The sequence below is a fragment of the Amblyomma mixtum genome, chromosome 3, assembly GCF_055824585.1.
Source record: "Amblyomma mixtum isolate Tamu chromosome 3, ASM5582458v1, whole genome shotgun sequence".
Classification (NCBI taxonomy): Eukaryota; Metazoa; Arthropoda; class Arachnida; order Ixodida; family Ixodidae; genus Amblyomma; species Amblyomma mixtum.
In genome coordinates, this window is record NC_143014.1 from 125,948,350 (window position 1) to 125,968,795 (window position 20,446).

At 54.6% G+C, this 20,446-nt stretch overlaps 1 protein-coding gene across 3 annotated transcripts in view; it reads left to right on the forward strand.

Moving 5' to 3' along the window:
• The first annotated feature begins 1,520 nt into the window (after positions 1 to 1,520).
• LOC149351761 (uncharacterized) overlaps positions 1,521 to 20,446 on the forward strand; it is a 262,827-nt gene continuing 243,901 nt past the window's right edge. For 2 of the 3 annotated variants that reach the window (XM_089581094.1, XM_089581095.1), the window contains exon 1: positions 1,521 to 6,212. In XM_089581094.1, coding sequence (XP_089437220.1) covers positions 1,904 to 6,212 — 4,309 coding nt within the window. In that variant the 5' untranslated portion in view covers positions 1,521 to 1,903. The remainder of the gene's footprint in view (positions 6,213 to 20,446) is intronic. The other variant, XM_089581097.1, reaches the window with a different exon arrangement.

Consider the following 20,446-nt stretch of genomic DNA (forward strand, 5'->3'; position numbering starts at 1 on the left):
GAGTTGAGTGTGGGCGCACTGGCGGACTCGGGAGGATTCTCTTTTCTTTTTTTTTCGATCCGAGGGGCTGGCGAAACAGAGCAGCGATGGCTCGGGAACTTCTGCCTCCCTGTCAGCATCCACATCTCAACTGACATTCACTCCGCCGCAGCAGTACACAGTATCAAAGTGGTATAATCAACATTATCCGAGTTTAGAAACTTACAGCACGGTGCTGATCATGTCACACTTACCAGCGACATGATAATTTGACGTCATTCGACCTTCGCAACAGTCCCAGGTTAATGGAGGCTCTGGAGTCTGAAGGTTCTTAAGTGAACAGAGCACAATAAATATAAATCCTCGAAGCTCAGACATGTGGTCTTTCCTCCGATGAACCACTCTGACTCGGAGTATCTCAATCATTGAACCGCTTAGACTCGCTCCTACTTGGCCAACTGTGCGCACAATTCATTTAAAATTAAATTGCGGTTTGGCGATACTCATTGAATGCATGTAGTGTTATGCCGAGGAAAGAGTTTGGAGTTTTCGGAAAACTGAGTATGACCGATCTGTAAGGCTGGAAAAACGCTGCGCACAGCGCGCAGCCCTCCTTAGAAGCCCAAGATATCTACACGGAAGTTTCGCAACGGGCACTGTTCGCCTAAACCCACACCACCCTTTCTCAGGCTGCCGGTCGCTGCGCTATCTTCCACAGCGCTATACGTCGGCCGGCGCAGTGCTCGCAGGGCAGCCCGTTCGTCCCGCGAAGAGCCGTAGATTTCAAGGGCAGGTGTGGCGCAAGACTCGCCCGCGCGTGTCGCCGACAGAGCGTTTTAGCCACCAGCGCCGCCCACTGAGGCTCTGCCGCATGCGGTGCGCGCGCGGCGCACAATGGGCCGGCAAACGAGCTGGTCAAAAGCGACCCTGCGCGCATGCTGAGGGTCTCGACACAGACGTACGAACATATCACGGCAGGAACGCGTACCCGCGGAGGACCCGCCAGAAGCAGCCGAATGGCGCTCGTAAAAGTCCTCCGCACGTGGGAAGAGGAGGGGCAGCCCGCCGGGGCGTCAGAGTGGGCGCGGCGCGCCGAAAACGCAAAAACAACAGATGGGGCCCCGAATGGAAGCTACAGCCACGTGCTGCCCTGCGGCCGGGTGGGCAACAAAAGCCCCTACATCCGCCCGCCGCGGCGCACGCGGCAGCGCACCGTAATATACCACCGAACAGACGCGCGAAGGTGGTCCGGAAGAGATTGGGAAGCCGTGGGACTCGGGCCGGCCTTGGGGTGCCCGCCCGTGCAGCTGGCTCGGGGCGAGAACCCCACTTCATTGGAGTCGGAGTTGCCCCGGTGGCGGGACGTTCGGCACACAAACCGCGAATAAAAGCGCGGGGGGGGGGGGGGGGGGGGGGAGGGGTCCCTGACCGAGAGGGTGCGCAGCTGGGCGAGGAGGGCGCGCGTACAAGAACGACGCGGAGAGCGGGAAGCCGGCCAGCCAGCCACGGAGAAGAAAAGCGGAGCAGCAGCAGGCAGACCCTTTCCGGAAGCCGGCTTCACCGCATGAGTCCGCGCGGGCAGGCCCGCTCGCTTCTCCCGGCAGAGCGACGCAGGCCGGCGTTGGTGGCGGACGGTCGCTCCTGTCGGCTCGTCCGCCAGTGCTTCTTCCCCGTTGCCGAGAGAGGACGGAGGCACGCAGCAGCAGTAGTGCAGCACTTGCGGCGCACAAAGCGCCGACGCGCGCGCGTGGTCCGCGCGTGCGTTCCCTAGCGTCGGAGCTCGACAACGCAGCTGTGCGCTCCGCCGCCGTACGCCCCGCAGAAAACAAGGTGAAGGACGGATAGCGCGCGACGACACTACCGCAGCTGCCGCTCGCCGACACGGCAGTCCTCCCGTGATGCTCCAGTGCACCGCGCCGACGTCATGACGCAGCAGGACGCACCGCGCTGGGAGCCGCACGTTCTGTGCGTCCCCGGCGTCGCCGGTCTCGCAGCACCAGCGCCGGAAGAAGACTACAGCGGCAGCAGCGCAGGCGGCAGTTGCAGCAGCGACGCCACCAGGCTGGAGTCGGCCTCTTCTCACGGCGAAGAGGACTCCGACTCGGGGAGCTGGTGGTCCTACCCCTCCGAGTGTGGCTCTGTGGTCGAACTGAACCGAGCCGTCGCCGCGGCCACCAACGGTTTTGCCGGCGGCGGCAGCAACAACAAGCACCACGATAATGCTGAAAACGGCAGCAACTCTTTAACCAAGCCTTCGGATTACACCACCGCTCCACCAGTGAGTTCTCCCGATCGGCACGACATAGTCATTGCAACCGCTGTCGTCTCCAATGACGCCGGCCGAAAAGCCCCAAATGGTGTTCAGCGAGGAGGTGCAGTGATCATTCCTTCATCCCCGGACCGTCCTCCCAGTAAATCACGGTGTGTCAACGGACGATCGCGCAGCGCCAGCGACGACAACCCCCAGGATTACGACGCCCGTAATCGCGGAAATGCCAGCTACGCAGCTACCATTGACAACCGATCGCTCGATCCCCCAACGCGCCGCGCCTCCATCGCCGGCGTAGAAGGATTAACAACAGCTGACCACCACAATAGCCAGGTGAGGACCGGCGGCCGCGCGCTTCCGAAACCGGCGGGAAAGGACGTAAACAGCGGCCGAAGCGTCGCGACCCGCAAAAGCGCGCTCGCGCCAGAGACTCGACACAGCGCGCCATCTATTGTGCGTCACGTCACCTTCAAAGACCTCTCCTCGGCGTCATCTGGTAGCGACGACGATGACTATACGAGCGGACAAGGCCGAAATCGAAACTCAGCTAGTTACCATGGGAACGATCAACAGAATAACGCCGAAGCTGACCTGGATGACTCGGGTTACTTGGACGGGGACAGCACTTCGAGTTCGAGCGATATCTCGCCCCCCAGCAGTCTGAGCTGGGAGTCAGCGATCGATAGCTCCAGCTCGCGCAAGAGCCACGGCCGCTCGGCGGACCAGCAATGTTTCGTCGACAGCGGCGGTGGCGACAGCAGAAACGGCACGCATTCACCTCCCGGGCCTCGATGTGAAAGCCGCGCAGGAGTGGCTGAAGAGCGCCGGACCAAAAGCATGAACGGCACGCACCGCGAAAGCGACGGCAATTCGACGCTGAGCTTCGTGCAAACAGAGATCTGCGTGTCTCAAAGCGTGAGGCGCGAGGACAGCTACGAGTACTACCGGAACGGAACGCGTATAGCCAAGCTCAACAACGTGAACCAGACTTCGTGGAGTGAGACAAGCAGCACCGAAACAACGGAGCGATGCACGCCCCTGGGGAAAAGCAGCGACATCGAGAAAACTGTGATCCGGGAGCAGACGACGCCGCAGGCGAAACCACACAGCAGCCAAGTCGATGACGCAGCCAAGACAAGCGCTCCGCCGCAGCCAGCTCGTCGGGTGCTGCCCTCTGTGGACGCAGCGCGGAAGCGTCAACCGGAAGCCGCGGCTCAGAGGCGCCAATCGGCGACGCGGGAAAGTGGGAAGCAGAAGAAAGAGAGCGCCGGCGGCGGTGGAGTAAGGAATGTCGGCGGCGGCGTGAACCCAGCCGTCGTCTCCAGTGCGGCCAACGACGCCTGTCAGCAGCGCGAGTATCATCGGTGGAGGCAGCAGAAAGCGGCGCAGCCTCCGATCGCCGCGTTCGACGACGAAGGCACATCTTGCGACTTGGAAGACGAAGAAGACGGCGCCGCTGAGCGACAGCTACTCGAGGATGAAGATGTGAGTTTTCTTTTCGAAAGCCCGCCGGCCGCGCACCACCAGAAGGAGCGAGCGGGAACAGTCAGCGCGACAGCAACATCGCGCGCCGTCGCGCGGTCCCGCGGCGGCAGCAGCACGGCGGAGCCCAGCCGCGCGTCCGCGCTGGCTTCGGTGCGGGCGCAGTCGCGCGATCCATTTCTCGCGCTGGCCGTAGCCACGGCGAAAGCGGCAACCACGGCGAGCGCTGAGGCGTCGCGCGAAATCTACGCCGGGTGCAAACAGTTCGCTCCCCCTCCAGATCTGGACGTCGTGGTGCGCACAGCCTGCTCGGTCGGCGGCTCCGAAGACGCCGTCGACCGGGCAAGGCACGCGCGAAGTCAGCCTAGTGATGACATCGTCTCCGTCTCTACCTCGCCGGTGTACCGAGTTGGGGGCACATCGGCCCGCTCCGACGTCCGCCTCCCGACTCCCGTGCGATATAAGGAGTTCTCTTCACTGCACCTCAAAAAGTCTGGTGGTGGCCGCGAACATGCAAACGGCCACTACGGAGAAGGCGACGTGTCCCCTCTTTTGGAGCGGGAGCCGCTGCCCTGCGAGCAACGCTCTTTTCACGTTCACTCGGATGTGCTGCCAAGCCGAGCGGACAGTTCACCCCCGACAAGCTCCACGCCGTCCCCTGTGCTTCTCGAAGATCGCGTGCGTGTTCTACAGACCCCTGTAAAGAGCAACGCCATCATCGTCGACAACATTCCTGACTCTGACGACTGCGATGGGCCACCGATAACAAGCACACCGAAAGTCAGCAACGGCCACTGCAGCAGCAAACGTCCAGCTACGCTTCCTGTCAACGGGGCAGCGGGCTCTGTTTGCCACCGCAAGCCGCCACCTTTCCCGCAGCAGCAGAAACAACTTGCGTCGCAGCCGCTACTGCTGCGGCCGCCGAAGCCAGTGCCCCCTCCCCGTTCGCGATCTCCACTCGACCCAGCCGAGCATCTCGAGCGCATCACAGGCTACGCCACGGCTCGTCGTCTCGCCCAGACCCTGCCCAAGCCACAGGTGCAGCTGCCCGAACCACACATGTCGCCCGCCTCCGGTCGCCTGGTGTCGTCGCGGCGACGCTTCTTCGAGAACCTCCAGCGACAACAGGAGCAAAGCAAGCGCACGAGCGAGGCGACAGCCGAAGAGTCGGCGGAGCGGCTGCTCGGATTCCGCGCTAGCGCGCAGGCGGCGCGCGAGAGTCTGGCCAAGAGCTCACCCGACCTGGCGGCGCTAGAGGCGGACGCTTGGCGCAGTCGCAGGCTCCACGATCGATGGCCGCCTCCTTCGACGGAGTCGCCGCATGCACCGCGGCAGCCGGCCGAACCGATCGGCAACGCCGCAGTGCTGCCGCCCCGGAGCCCGGCGCCGGCCGTACATCCCGACAAGTTCAACCGGCTCGTGGAGCAGACGCGCAGCCGCTACGCCCGACGCCGCCCGCCCGCGCACGATGAGCGCCGCCGCAGCAGGAGCCTGGGCTACCTCGAGACCGACGTGGACACACTCTGCTGTCGCCAGGTGAAAGGACCGGCAGCCGAAGAAGAAGACGCCCAGGACGCAGCAGACGACGCGTACCTGAACCGTGCGCGCAGCATGGACCGGTTCCTCGAGGACGGCACCGTAGGCTGCCCGCTGCTGAGCGACGACCAGCGGACCAAGTCCGAGCACGAGCTGCGCATCGAGCGCTCCCTGCAGAAGCTCGAGTTGCCCGAGTGGTACACGCGGCGTGCCAAGCAGACGCCGGCCGAGTCGGGTATCCTGCGGGCGCGGCGCGACTCCGCGTCGTCCGCCACCCGGCCTGGCTGGCAGGGATTGGGCAGCCGCACGCCTTCGACCGCGAGCCTGGCTGCCACCACTCCGGAGAGCCGCAACCTGGTTATCCCCAAGCGAGTGACAGCGCCAGACTGGCGATGCTGGCATGCGTCGCGCGAGTCCCTCACCTCCAGCCCTGGCTCCCACGACGGCTCCCTCAGCCGCTGGGGAAGCGTGAGCAGCGCGCCTGCGGCTGCTTGGTCCTACCGATCCATGCGGCAGCCTTACCTTGGCTGGCGGGCCGCCCCCAGCACCGGAACCACGACCCCGCTGTCATCCGCGGGCAGTCGACCCGTGTCCCCCGGAGGCGGTTGGACTGCGTCCTTCGATTACACTCAGCAACAGCAGCAGCAAGATCAGCAAGAACACCGGCAGCAGCAGCAGCAGTCGGCGTCACCGTGCATTCCCCGGGACCGCTACTCGTACGTTCAAGGCATCTACGGGGACGGTGGTGGTTGGAACGTGGACCGCGAGGACGATTCGGCCGCCGTCTGCTCTTCAGTGATCAGTGACGTCGGTGTTCCGTCTACGTCCGCGCCGTCGAACGGTGCCGCCAGGCCCGCCGTGTGGATGGAGTCTTCTTTCGTGGGCTCCAAACCGGGCTCAACCTCCTCTGTGGTGGCCGCTCAGTCACCCGCCGCTCCCGCGCTCGGTGAGTACGGTCGCAGTGTCGGCATCACGCTCTGAGCGGCGGCACCGCATAGGCTTGGTCTGTATTTGAAGTGAGCTCACGAGCACTGAGAAATCGCGCACCTTGCCATCCGGGCCTCGTGCGACGCGCGCATGGCAAGGTGCGACGGTTGTTACGCCCGCTATCCAAATTGCAGTGATAGAGCATGCTGATTTATCATTTGAATGTGCGCGATAGCCGCCTATGCCACCAGGACGCGGTTTGTTTTTGTGGGACCTGCATTTCCCGGAGTACCACGTTCGTGAAACCCCTTGAAGCCGCACCTCTCCAACACATCGTTGTGATTACTTGTTGGAAGTGTTAACCTGGTAGTTTCGGAGGTGTCTTCTGCTGCACAGCCATGTATGGCTGTCTTGGTGTACGTTTTGTTCTGCGACCGTTTGTGGTTGCTTATGCCAAGCTGTTTTCGCGGCGCCAGTAACTTCATGGGAAACTGGCTGCAGAGGCTTGGACTCCTGTGCAGGTGTATTTGGATGCTTCCTACCCTGTGTTGCGGCTACACGTATGCCGTGGAGCAGGATTTCACATGCATGCACCACGTCTGACCATTCCGGTGCAGCTTTTTTACCTGAGAACGGCCGGCTTGAAGGGGTTTCACGCTTGCGTTGGGTGTCACATCATCAAAGCCACGCTTGACCTAAGTTCCCCGTCGGGAGTAACTGTGCTCTTAACGACCTTGCACATATTTTAGCTCTTCCCATGCGCATGTGCGGAAGTGCTGTGTTTGTTACCTTCTAATCGACTTTCGAATGTGTAGGTGACTGCCATCAGTGGTGTGCCCTAAATTAAAACCGCGCGTCCGCTCCTTTACGAGAATCTAGGGCTGCAGGCAGCGAAATTAAGGGTTAAGTTGGTGAATATTTGTCGAACGTCTATGCGCGCTACGAAATTCCTGCCCTGGATAAAGCGGCGCTTTCATAAAAGTGACACCTGACGCAACAATCCTGGAGTGACTTATTTTGCGGTGCGATATCTCGGGCTATCTTCCATTGCACAAAACCTGTAATCAAGGCTGCCCTACTTCAAGTATCGACGCTCAGTGAGTTTTTGAGCCCTAATATATCAGGCGAGCGGTGCTCTTACGTGAAGGATATGGTCGGACAAACAAGCTTTTCCCGCCATCTTCGTTTGGTAGCTGAAAAAACAAAGGGTGCAACTGTTCCTCTCGCATCTAAACCTGTGCCTGATACAAAAAGGAAAGATAAAAGTAGTGTTGCTTCCAGGAAACTCTCTAGGCGTGGAGGCGTTCCTCGATAAAATCGTAGTATGAATAGCGGTGGATTGCCTCTTGACATTCGATGTCTTGCCGCATTTCCTTCTGATAGTCGCAGCGTTCGCGCCGCGGGCGTTTCGGGGCGATGCCTAACGTCGCTGCTGTGTGCAGACGACGGCCGCGCACTCTAGAACTGTGCACGGCAGAGAATTCCTGTAGCGGCACGCACGCGTTTGCGAAAGCACCCTGCTGCAGCCGAACGAACCAATGTATTGAAGCCGGGGAACACAATGGAGAAATGATTGTAGTGACAGTGATGTGAGCATTGTTTTGAGAGCTTCGCCTGAGGAAGGAAAGAAGCCGCCATATTGTTCCCGGCGTTATGACTCTACACATTCTTCCCGCTTTAGGAACATGCGGTACGTGTTAGCGTGCGACTTTTCGCGCCGTTCGTTTTATATATATATATATATATACATATATACATAGATAATTGCTGTGCTGCCACAGTTGTTGCAACTTCAGTGTGTCGTCGATCGTGGTGGTCTGCCATGTTTCCTATAAACTCGCCGTTCCGCGCCTGCCAAAGAATCCGAGCAATGGCTTTCGTGCCCCATTCTTTCGTGTACATATCGAATACAGCTGTCCTGCCGCTGCTTTAGTTCGTAATTTATTGAAGCGTCCTTATTCTCCCTTAGCTGGCGCTTTGCCCTATGCTGCCCCCCCCCCCCCCTTTTTTTTTCCACCTTTTGTCCGCCGTTCCTGTTCCTAGTGGCGCGCATACGTAAAAAAGTATGAGGCAGCAAGGCTTATTTAAGCGTACGGACAAGTTACGATACCTACGCTTACCATACGTTTGTTGAACGTGCTTTTTCGCATATAAACAGTGAGAGTTTGTTTTGCTTAGATGCCTAGACAGCCGTCTTGGTCTTCGCAAAAAAAAAAAGAGTATAAATATATATACACGCATATATACATATATATATTATATAGTGTCAGGACTGTCACCAGACCAATCTTTCAGCAGCGTTCCTTCTTGTCGTGCTGAACTTCTCTTCATACCACTTTTGCCTTCATTGTTCCCACGAGTGCTCTGGGCTGTAGTGGTTGTGGAAGTGAAGCGTTTCCCGTTTAAGCGGCGTCTAGGCATTTCTTTATCAACTCTACAGCCCAGGAACTGCAGGACCGCTCTACCCATATGCTTCGTGCGCTCGTTCTCGGCTTGGCGAGTGTCGACGCCGCGAGCCCACTCTAGGCCTTTACTTCATCCCACACTGCCTCATGCTCTTGCATGTTGTTTATATACATGTATAAAACGAAAAATTAGTCGGTCATTAGCGATCAGCACACTGTTGAGAAAGGTTTAGCGAGGCCGACCGTCGAACACTGAAATGCTGAACACAGGTTGAAGACAAGCCAAGGCGGCGGCAAGTTTCGCAACGTAATCAAAAGAGAGCCGGCAGGGGTTTACTAAAAGCTTGGTTCGCCCCTTTACGCGCAGTCGAGGTCATTGATGTTTCATCAGAAGCGAACACCTTTGTTAGTACGTAGCCTCTTCGACCCCCCTTTCTTGGTGCCCTCGGTTCTTAACCTTGCAGAGTTCGTGGCGTACCTTCGAACCAGCCGAAGCAGTGTTTCTAGCTGCACGCTACGAATCGTAACAGTTCGGTAATCGTGAGAGTAGTGGCCGCAGACTTTCCCGCATCAACCATGTTTAGCTAACTGGGCGACGCGCACGACTTGCGGCTGCCGCCCCCTTGCGAAGCCTTCTTGCCATCTTGCGAAGCCTGCTTGAAAGGCGCGGCGCTCTGAGGATAGCGGCCTTTGGGGAAAGTGTCGCCAACGGGCCAGTTTCGTTTCTGCAGGATCGCTGTCAAAACATCACTGGCGTTGAAGGCGCTTTGGCTAACGAATTAAATCACGGTCGGTTAGACAAAACTACGCCCGTTTCTGCAGGTAGCGAAAGTGTTTCACAGGGTCCTGCGCTGCTACCGCTGCTGTTGCTGCCTTCAGCATCCGTTTGTATACGCCTGGCCAGATTTGCTTGCGTGAGGTCTGAGCTAGATTAGTCGATCTCGGCTCCGATATATTTTTTTTTTCATTATAATTAATTTTTCATACTTGTATGAACAAAACTACTCCCTCAGATAGTGCACTCAACAGTGAATGAGCAAACAGTCGGCTTTCCCCGACTCGGCAGCGCTTGTACGCTGGAATTTTTGAAGCCTCTCTCGTTTTACTCTTTTTTTTTTCTCCTCGGCCAAGTGCGTCGCGATGCTGCGCAGCGAAGTCGTAGCGGAAAGAAAAAAACGCAGAGACTTGTTGCAGATCTCTTCTTAAATGCCATGTAGTTCTTTGTGTTTCGAGCGCGCCCCTGCGAAATCAAAGTAGAAAGGAAGAGGGGAAAGGCTAGTGAAAGGATGCGAACATTCCGAATCACGGGTGAAACTGATCGTAAATCTTACTCTGGGTAATCTTCCTTCGCCGGTGACTTTTATGCTAACTGTAAAGATAGTCTAGGCGTGCGAGAAGGTACCTAAAACTTAGAAGCGATGAGCTCTATACCCGCGCTTTTCACCTGTCCGACACAGGGAGCCGCTAGCGGCCACTGCTTTCGCGCGGAACTCTCATTTAACCTCTGCTCTTAGCTTTGGGGGAGTTGATACCAAGGCATTTGCATCTCTCTAACTATCAAGCAGTCTTCGTGGTGCCGCTGCTGGTTTCCGTTTTCTGGTTCCCTAATTACTTTGCAAAAACAAGGAAGAAGCATCGCTGATCGATTTGGGAATAACTCATCGATTTGTCTGAGAAGTTCGTTAAAAAATTAAGTTTCCATCGCGGAGTCTGTTGAGCGCGCTTCTTTCCTTTCTTGAGTTTCAAAAAGCAACTTTTTTTTTTTTTTCATTTAGAGTGGTCTCTTACTGTCGGTACCGCCTGACCACGTGAGCTTATTCCGATTCCGCCCCCTGAGAAACATTAAAACATTATTTCTCTAGTGCCAGTTTTCAGCCACCTCGTAACTATTGGCCCACTTCTCGCCAGGTTTCGTCCGCTCCAGGGAATCCCTCCGTTCCGCAGCCCCGCGCATCTTACACGGGAACGAGAGCGCGAGGATTCGCCGCATCAGTCTTAGCGCGTGCTTGAAAGCAAACACTCGCGACACCATTTATCGGCCGCCGCGTACACACTTCCGCACGTATCGTGCACGTTAGCGACGCATTAGGTCAGCGCGGGGACGGTGGTGGTGGGGCGGGGGGTTGCTATGTGCGCCGTTGGTTGACTGTTCCGCCTGCTGCGCTGACGCCCAACCCTAAGCGCCCATTCTCTCTCTTTCTTTTCGCGGGCGACATGTGGTCGTCGTCGGGGGCGGTTTATGTTAGCTTTGTGACAACAAGGGCACTTGCATTGCGCCGAATAGGCAGCGAACAAGCGGCGAAAGTAGCCATCGTTTGCTCAGCGGCATTCGACTGAGCGAACGACGGGGGAAAAATTAAAAATAAAATGCAGCGAAAGGAAAGCCAACCGGGTGCGCGATCGCTCGCCTGCTGTTTGTGTTGTGTTTGTGTTTGTGCTGCGACCGCCTACTACGTTGTGCGTTTACTTTCCCCCTTTTCTGTTTCGTCTTCATCTCGTTGGTGTTCATATTTCTGCAGAGTTGCCGAGACTGGTGGCGACGACGGCAGGAGGAGGGGAGTTTCAGGGTTTGGGAGGGAAATGGACAAGATAAACTTGCCGCCTCCTCTTGCCGTCTCGCTGCTAACGTGCTGCTGCGTCATGTTGCCGTTTTTTTGTTTGCCGTTTCTCTCTCCTGGCTGTGTTTTGTCTGTTCCTGTAAGAGTGCTGTTCGTCTCGGCTACACGCGCTGCTTATCTGGCACAGTTGTCTTCGGCGTGCGCGCTGCTCTCGATGTAACGGGATAATTTAGGACAGCGTGGCTGCACCGCGCTCGATGAACGGGTAGCGGCAGCTCATGTTTACGAGCCGCCATGTGAGGCACCATGTTTCAGTAATCGCTGCTGTTGACCGAAGTCGGGAATAGTAGCTTTTTTTTGCATTCATTCATTACGAAACTATGTAACTTTCAATACTCCACCCAACCCCGCCCCCTCCAGGGAACCCTTAGCGACAACCATACGAAGCCGCGCCACAAGCTCACCGGGTGTAGCCGAGACGAATAGCCCTGTTTCTATATATACTATGCTGCTGCTGCTGGTGTGTCTGGTTGACGTTGTTGGCATCTTCTGCGTATGTGCTGCGTAAATTTGCGTGTATACAGCGTGTTTCGCGAGAGAACAAAAGCAAAAGAGTGAGAGTGTTGCGCGCGAGAAAAAAAAAATGAGAGAAAGAGAAGCAAGAGAGAACTTGCATAGTGTAGTGTTGCTCACGTGTATACCCGCAGTTGTTTATTTTAAATAATGAATAAAAGCCATATTTCCCCTTTGTTCCCTGTGTTCTGGTGATGGCATCCCTGATCTTGTTCCGTCTCTCGCTTTCTGTATACCTCACTTTTCTCTTGCGGCCGCCGCTATTTTCTAACGCATATCGTGAAAGGGTGCTTTAGAACAGTTTGTTTTGAACCCGCCCCAAACTATTCGCTCAGACGCGCTTTCAAAGGCTAAGTGTTTCCGAACAGATCAACGGATGGCAACGTTCGGCCAGTCCTTGCACCTAAATTTACCCCACTGCGCAAAACGGTTCACTCGTGTGGATCTGTTGCGACAGCGACTACGTCCAAAGACACACATCCTCATGGAAGATAACTTTTCGCTGTTCGTTGCTAGTGTACTCCTACATCGCTGATATTGAAACGCACTTTTGATGGGGCGCCTTTGGTTGGTTATGAACCCTAGGGATTTGGGCGCTGTATTCGATCGTGCGAAAGAAACTTGGACGATTGTCTCTGTTGCCGCTGGTTCTTGTACTTGGCTCGTATCTCCTCTATATGTCTGATTTTTCTCTTACCTCCCAGACACGTTTAGTGCTTGGAAGCTTCTGATGCCTTATTCTTTCTCCTTTTATTTCCTTCTCGGTGAGCGCCTCTCGCGAAATCGTGTTAAAAAAAAAAAAAAGGCATCTACCGAGCCAGTCCTACAAAGGATCTTTCCCCCGTCGAACAGTTCATTTTTCGCATTTCTCTACTGGCTTCATTGAGCTGCTTTCGCACATTGGGCGTCTCCTGTCCTTGGCTGAACACTGTGTCGTGCTGTACACTTTTGTTTATTCCTTCTGCTCATAGCGTTTGTTTATTGCTCATTTCCGAACCTGCTGAACGTACTGTGTTTTGTTCCACTGGTTATGCTCTGTTCTACTGTGCTTGCGGTCTATGTCGGTTCTGAGTGCCGCTGCGATGGCCCGTTGTTATACCCGCCTTCCTTACTGTATCCAGCCCACTCTTGCGTGTTGCTGCATCAGCCTTATCGGGGCTGCACTGTGTATGAATACGTGAATGAATAAAATAAAGGGTTCAGCGGGGCAGAAGGTCGACAGTACCGGACGTTCTGGCCCGCTGCGCCGTTTCTTCGCGTGAAATCGTTTGCCATGAAATCTTGCGGCAAATAGCCCACACAATACGGGCAACAGTGCCGCACACTATTGTCAGGGCTCATTTTACCGGGATCCGCACATTCACATGCGATATATTAGGGGTGGCCGGATTGGCCGCCCGATATCTGCGTGAGTGGAAATTCTTGCAGCGAGTGAGTACGCTGCGTTGACACGTTCACAGAGTGGTGTCTTGTGGCGAGGCGGCTGCAACTGAAGATGAGTTGTGGCGGGGGTGTCGTCGATCTAGTCCTTTAATGTTTGTCCCCCGATCGTTGTTTGGTTGCTGTGTTGGTACCGACGTGATTTTCTTTTCTCTGTGCGTGTCCTGCAAGAATTTGTGTTTTTGTTTATTACGTATAGTGTTTACTAAGCCTCGCTTGTACAAAGAGTAGACCATGCCTTGGCTTAAAAACCTGCAAATATACTTGTCGCCGCAGTGAACTAGAGTATGTGGTCCACGTGTTTTCCACTGGTCGCGACTTAAAAGGCAGTAGTTGTGTTTATGTTTTTTTTTCTTTTTTTTGTTTATTCCGCGGTCTTCTTTTCACGCTTGAAAAGAAATGTTTCATGACGGCGCACATTGCGCGTCAATAGCAAAAATATTTTCAAATAATATATAAAATGAAAGTCTAACGCTCGCCGCATCCTGCAGCCGGTTTGAGTAATAACATTAACATTCCCGGCTTGGAAGACCTTCCGCGGACCACGTGTCGTGTGGCAATGCTGCTCCGCATCGCATCGCCAGCGGCTGCGTCCGTCGTGTGTATGAAGTGCTCGCTACCGCCTCGACAATGTTTTTGGAAGAAAAGCCTCAGTAGAAAAGCTCTCTGGCGCCACGAAGAAGAAAGCAAAGCGAAATGGATGCCGTTACAGTGAACGCACTTTCAACGGCTACATGTTTCGCGCGCACATTTCCCACTTTACTGTCTGTCACATACCGCACGCAGCGCACGAATTCTGGCCATTTAGTGCTGCTGTGCGGTATGTTAGGAAGAACTTCGAAGCAGCCCGTGTCGTCGCTCTTCATTCGCGAAGTCGGCAGCAAAGCGGCTCTTTTGAAAAGCACACTACCTGCGCAGGTGGAAGGGTCGGAGCGCACAGTGGTCTGTTTGAGACGACCACCTGGCAACTATAATGCAATACCTTGCATCTAATATTAGGAACTAGCGTTTTTACCGCATACCGCCTCCGTTACAGCATACTCTAGCCTCAAGCCTTTTTTTTTTTTCTGGGATGAAAAAAAAAAGTGCAATAGGACGCAGGCACACAAGATGAACCCAAGCACGAGCGCTGCCCACCCTTCTCTCTGTGTCTATGTCCTTTCGCAATGTTTTAGAGCGCAGCTCTTGAGCGCCCGTTCGTGGGTTGAGCCGCGTCTCCCACGTCTGTAACCGAGCCTAACCATAAATATTGCCCCCACTGGGATTCGAACCAGCGGCGCCGCGAGCAGATCATCTTCGCTGGCCATAGCAAGAGAGCACTACGCACTACGAACACTACGATCACGCCTTGTGCAAAACTGCAACGAACTCTCGCCCTGTGCATTGCACATGGTCGTCTTCAACTAATACTGCTATAGTCTGCCGTGGTGGCTCAGTGGTTATGGCACTCGGCTGCTGGCCCGAAAGACGCGGGTTCGATCCCGGCCGCGGCGGCCGACTTTCGATGGAGGCGATATTCTAGAGGCCCGTGTACTGTGCGATGTAAGTGCATGTGCCATTGCTGGTCTCCGGAAATTTCAACCAGGTGGTCGAAATTTCCGGAGCCCTGCACTACGGCATCCCTCATAGCCTGAGTCGCTTTGGCACGTTATACCCCAATAAACCAAATACTGCTGTCGGACTGATATGCACATTCTCGCGCACTGTGCGATGCATATCGTCGTCTTCATCCCCTAATGCTAATATCGAACTGATATCGGCTCCAGATGTGCCGACGACCCAGCAAAGCAAAACAATGAGCCTACACAGCACGAGACACCCGCAGGGCTGTGCTCAAATTTCCCATTAAGGAGTACCGTGATCCTTTTTTTTTTCTTCTTCGTTGCGTACGCCAACCAACTTGCCGTTTTGTGACAGCCTGTGTATATGTTTCCGATTCTTTTATATATATTTCTTCGCGGCTGTCCGTGCGCAAACACGACTTTGGCCGACAGCGGCGCATCCTGGCAGAGTATAAGGACGCAGTGGCGCCACCTGTATGCTCAGCGCCCGCGTCGTTTGTCTTGCCGCTGCGAGCCACAGGTATACACAGCGCGTGCTCCGAGAATAGCACCGGGGCGATCGACCCGCCGTTTGCATGCTAAGAGCACCTTCTAGTTGGCAGAGCACGGGAAACTGGCAGACTTTCCACTGCAAGCACCGACGCCCGCAGCTTTGTTGTTGTCTAACCGATCGAAAAAGCCGCTCTGGATCGCGTGTCCTTCTGTTTTCTTTCTTTGTTTCCTTTTCTCGTTCTTTTTAAGCGACAACGAACGCGAGCAGAATTTTTTTTTTTTCTTGCACCCGAATTCGAGAAATGAGAAGACGATGCAGTTAGGTGTGCGAAGAAGCTGCTTAAGTGCGCAACGTCGATGTCGTCTTTGTAGCGGCTTTCTGTCTCCTTTCTTCTCTTTCGCTGAAATTGAGATTGCCTCATTAATGCCCCCATGTTCCTCTCGCGCTCTCGCATTTCAGTTCTGCCCGTTTTTATCATCTTTGTCTTTCTTGTTTTCACTGGGACCGATAACGAGGGCTAGTTTCCTAGCATATATATATATATATATATATATATATATATATATATATATATATATATATATATATATATATATATATATATATTAGTAGGCAACAACCGTTACACGTGGCTTGTCTTTTCCGCGGTCACCTCGGCCGACCGGAGGTCGAAGAGAGGATGCTTTAGCTGCTAGCGAGGCAGAGTTGTGATGGTGTCAGGCTGTCTGCACCCTCGCAGCGTGTATGTTTTCCACCCTTCGTCGCGCGGTAGCGAGCAATCGGTCTCTGGTACAGCGAATCCAGTGCAAGATAAATAGGAAGGAATGCCGACGGCGTCAAAGCCCCGGCGCCTCGAGTTCTTTCTGAAACAAGAAAAAAAATAATAAACGAAGAAAAGGAAGCACAAAAGGCAAGCCTGAGCGAGTCGGAGTGGCGGCGCGCGAACCTTGCGCTTTTAGACGAACCGAGGCAGCGGGCGCGAAGGCGTTCGGGGAAGACTCCTGGCCCCCGCTCCGCGAGCGCCGCTGTTTGCGTGAACTTCGGCGTTCGGCCGCCTGGGGCGCGCTGGATAGCGCGCCTTCGGAAAAGGCAGAGTTCAGTGCTTGTTCCCAGCTGCGTCGTTAGCTGCCCCACGCGTGTTGGAGGCGTGCATGATGCGGCCTTCTCTCGCCGCTTCCGCGGCCGCATTGGAGAGGGAGGTGGTGGTGTAAGAGGTGCCGAAGCTAAAGTTAATCACGCCAAGCATCGGAGAGGAATGATAAATGGTGCATTTCATATATAATTCCTCTCAGTGCTTCGTTAGCGTTCAACACGATTGCGGCGCAGTTCTCGATAACCTTCCGACGCTCGGCAAGTGCAGTGATTTGTTTTCCGGACTGTGGCTGCCGGCTCTTTGCGATGCCGGCGCCGGCTTTAGCGTCGTTAAAGTGTAAGCAATCGGTATAGAGTAGCGCTTCGTGCGTGGGCTAATCGCTGGCTGACTGTCCCCTCTTCCTCTGATCCCCCACACCTGCGTAGTTGAATTCCTGTTCATTACTCTTCCCACTGACTGCTTCGTTTGCTCATGAGAACTAGTTAGAGCAGTCACGACGTCGGCACAGTAGGGCTCTTTCAAGTCCGAAACACCGGTTCGAGCGAGGTCAAGTTTGTAAGGAATTCATCAAGCGCAGGGCACTGAAGGCTGATGGTATCAAACGTTGGTTCGTTCGTCCCATGAAAAGGTGACGCGAAAAGGAAAGCTCCGGACGCAGCCCGCGGGTGGCGTTGGATACGCAGCACGAAGCGGAAAATCCTGCTGCGACCCCTCGCGGCTGTGGCATGTCCGCGGCCTCATTCGTTGTCCTTTCACACGTACAGGCGTTGGTGGAAAGCGACGCCATCCTCGCTGTCATAGGATGGCTTACACGTCAATATAAGCCTCTCCTGAGGCCCTAGATGAGAGGAGGTATACCTGATATAGCAGGCATAATTAAGGCAACGGACCGGCCTTGACTGTGTTCTTGTTCGGGCGCTCTACCGTCCGGAAACTGCACGTAGGACCCGTACCGACATCGACCGCATGGGACTCTTAAACATGCGCTGACATCGCACAGCACACGGACGTCTTTGCATTCGGAAAAGGAAAGCGGGGAGCGTCGGGTCTTCCGCTTGCCGATGGCGTCCTGTTGGGGTGCAGATCGCGGGTCGCCAATAGCTATCCCGTTGGCTAGTTGCGCCCGGTCATTTGACGGTCGCTTCTGGAGTTTCGGGACCAGAACCGTCCGTCTCGTGCGCTCCTCGGACTAACGCGATTTATCTCAGCTGCGGCGAATCCCGTGGCACCGTAAACGCACGTAGTCCAGTGAAGATAAACGCTGCTTACTTGGTGCGTAGCCACCATATTAATATTTTATTTGAATTTTTTTGTCGCATGGGTGTTCCAACGATCCGCGTTCTATATAGTTCGTGGTTACGTACCCCCTGTGCCTCCCTACACGCTTACTTATTATTTTGCGTGAATACCGGCGCTGCTGCGTCCGCCTTAGCGATTTTTGGCGAAGTCTGCTCGCTTGGAAAGGTAGCAGGTCTACCTGGGTTGCCACCTATCGATTAAGTTGCCGCTCTAGCTGTGTTCTATTCGACGTTGGCATTTCATCAATTTAACTGAAGGCCTTCGGTGCACGCATTGAAACCGCCCGACGTGAACAGTCGCAATCTGCTAAGCAAGCGACATCGTTATCCAGGGGAGTAAAACCTCAGTGATGCACAAATATACGGGGCACTGAACCATACTCGTGTCCTCCGTGATTCGCATAGCCCAGAACAGTCCGGAACAGGAATATTAAAGTAAAGGAAATGCATTCTTGTTCATTGTGTGTTCACAGCCTAGTGGCCTTGTGGGCGACAGCGCAGCTCGTAACCTCCCGGTTACAACAGAATATGTGGTGGCAAAATCGTAGAAAAATGAAAGGCTTTATTCGCAGCTCTGCAATGGCGCCTGCTCCTTCTCTTTCACGTTGTCCTCGATCATCGAAGGTTCTCACGCCGTAGTTATTCGTCGAGCAGGCGCCGACTACACGGCTGCGTCGGCGATAGGTCATGTCACTCGCGTAGTAGGCCGGTTGGCGGTCATGCTCCTCCTGCAGAAAAATACGCAGTCGCCCCATCGGGCTTCGCAGCCGCGTGGCTAATAGATCTTGCTGGAGCAAGCTCCGGCAAACGTGTTTCCTCAGTTTTGCCCCCCAGACTATTTTTGAACGCTCAGCGAGGGAGAGAACGCTCAGGATCTCACGCTCAATTACACCGCTCACGTTGCCGGAGCTCACGGCGCGTCTCGGAGCTTTCGAGGGCGTGCAGCGTTCGGGCCGTCTCATGTTTCGCCGTTTAAGTCGCCACTTTCGGATTCCTTTCACTCCGGAGGCGATTTTTTTCGATCCTCCTCATTTCGCAGCTTGAAGCGCATGCGGCGTCACATAGTGCGCCGATGCCTTAAACGCGAATTCGCATATTTCAGTGGCCAAGGTGGCGACTCTGCCATCCGTGTCTTGCAGTAGCAGTTTTAGATGACGACTACGCTGTTGCACGGTCGCGTGTGACACGCGCGAAGCGCTACGCAGCAAATTGCGTAACTGGCCGCACTCGACTGCCCGCTAACGTTAGTCCGGCTGTCCGACAGCCCGTGCCAACCGCCAGGCGTAAGGAGTGCATGTGAGGCATCCTGGCCGCCACTTGTTAACATTAATACTGGCACGAAATGCGATTCAATCGAACCATCAAGGTGGTGGTGCATTAGGTAGTAGTAATGTGGATTCCGCATCAGGCAGTGTCTGTCATTGCAGCAGTTCCGCAGAGACTAGTGGCGGCCGTGAGTTCAATTTTAGTGTCGTGGTGTCTGGTCGCTGCGTGTGGTAGGCGCTTTACGTGATCTGCGTTCGGGCGTGCGCAATAGCCATTCATGTAGACAAACTCCTGATGATGATATGATTTCGCCTCGCGTGTGTCGGAAAGTTTTATTTCAGCGAAGAAACTGCGTTTTCTGCGGCGTAGTCGACACTGTAATGCATTGTTCTGTACTACACTGTAATGCGCAATTATATATGGTATATTATTTTTATTGTCTCCTGAAGTGGTTAGCCCAGCTTTCTCGCCGAAGCGTCTGTACCAGCAGTTGTTGCCGCTGACAACAACGAGATTACTGGGCATAACCGGTACAGGTGCCGAAGCCAGCTCGACCTGAGCTCGGCAACCGAAGGCCTGTAGCCGTGTGGTAAGCATCCGCTTGACATAGTGAAGCCAAGTCGGCAGCCCGTCTTGACCTGTGCTGATTCGACCATGCTTTGCAAATCGCCACGCGAATTTGCAGCGCAAATGAGGCTATGTGCGGCACGACGCCTTAGTAGAGGAAGCCTACTTATCGTTTCGAGGCAGTGCGTGTTTCCTCAGCAGCAGCAGGCTGTTCCGAAGAGCACTCTCTTGCTGCGAGCAACCCGCTCCCTACGCCGTGGTACCGGGACTCGACTGCAGTGTCCGAGGCAGTGGCCTGCCCAAAGTTCGCTGTTCAACCAAACACGGGGCGTCCCGATTTCCAAGCGATGGTCACGCTGTAGTTTCAGCCTTGTTCAGAAAAGAAGGATAAAAAAAGGCAGCACTATCTGAATGCGTATACCTCTGTGACGCAGGTACAGTTCTGCATGCTGTAAACTCATAAATACCAACACAGCAAAAAAAGCAGCGAACACATCTTGTTCGAAACCTCTCTTCTCGTCGTTGGTGCAGCAGTCGTGCCGGTTCGTGAACGAAGCTTCCCCGCTCTCTCGGCCTCCTTCACTCAGATACTACATCACCTGCATTATTAACTTGTCATGGCGCAGTATGTCTGAGCACGAAACACAGTCGCCGGTTGCGCGCTGCGCCGCACGAAAGGCAGTTACTGCTTCCGTCGCCGGACCTATATGTATATATATATATATATATATATATATATATATATATATATATATATATATATATATGTATGTATGTATATATATATATATATATATATATATATATATATATATATATATATATATATATATATATATCTCGTGCTGTCATTTAATTATTCTGCACGACGCATGCGGGCGTTTCTATCTAATGAGTCGCGCAGTTGCTGGATCGCAAAGCGTCACCCGACAGGGTGCTGTGTCCCAGGTTTCGAGGATCGATCCCATTTGGGCCCTGTCCCGATCGACCCGTCCGCG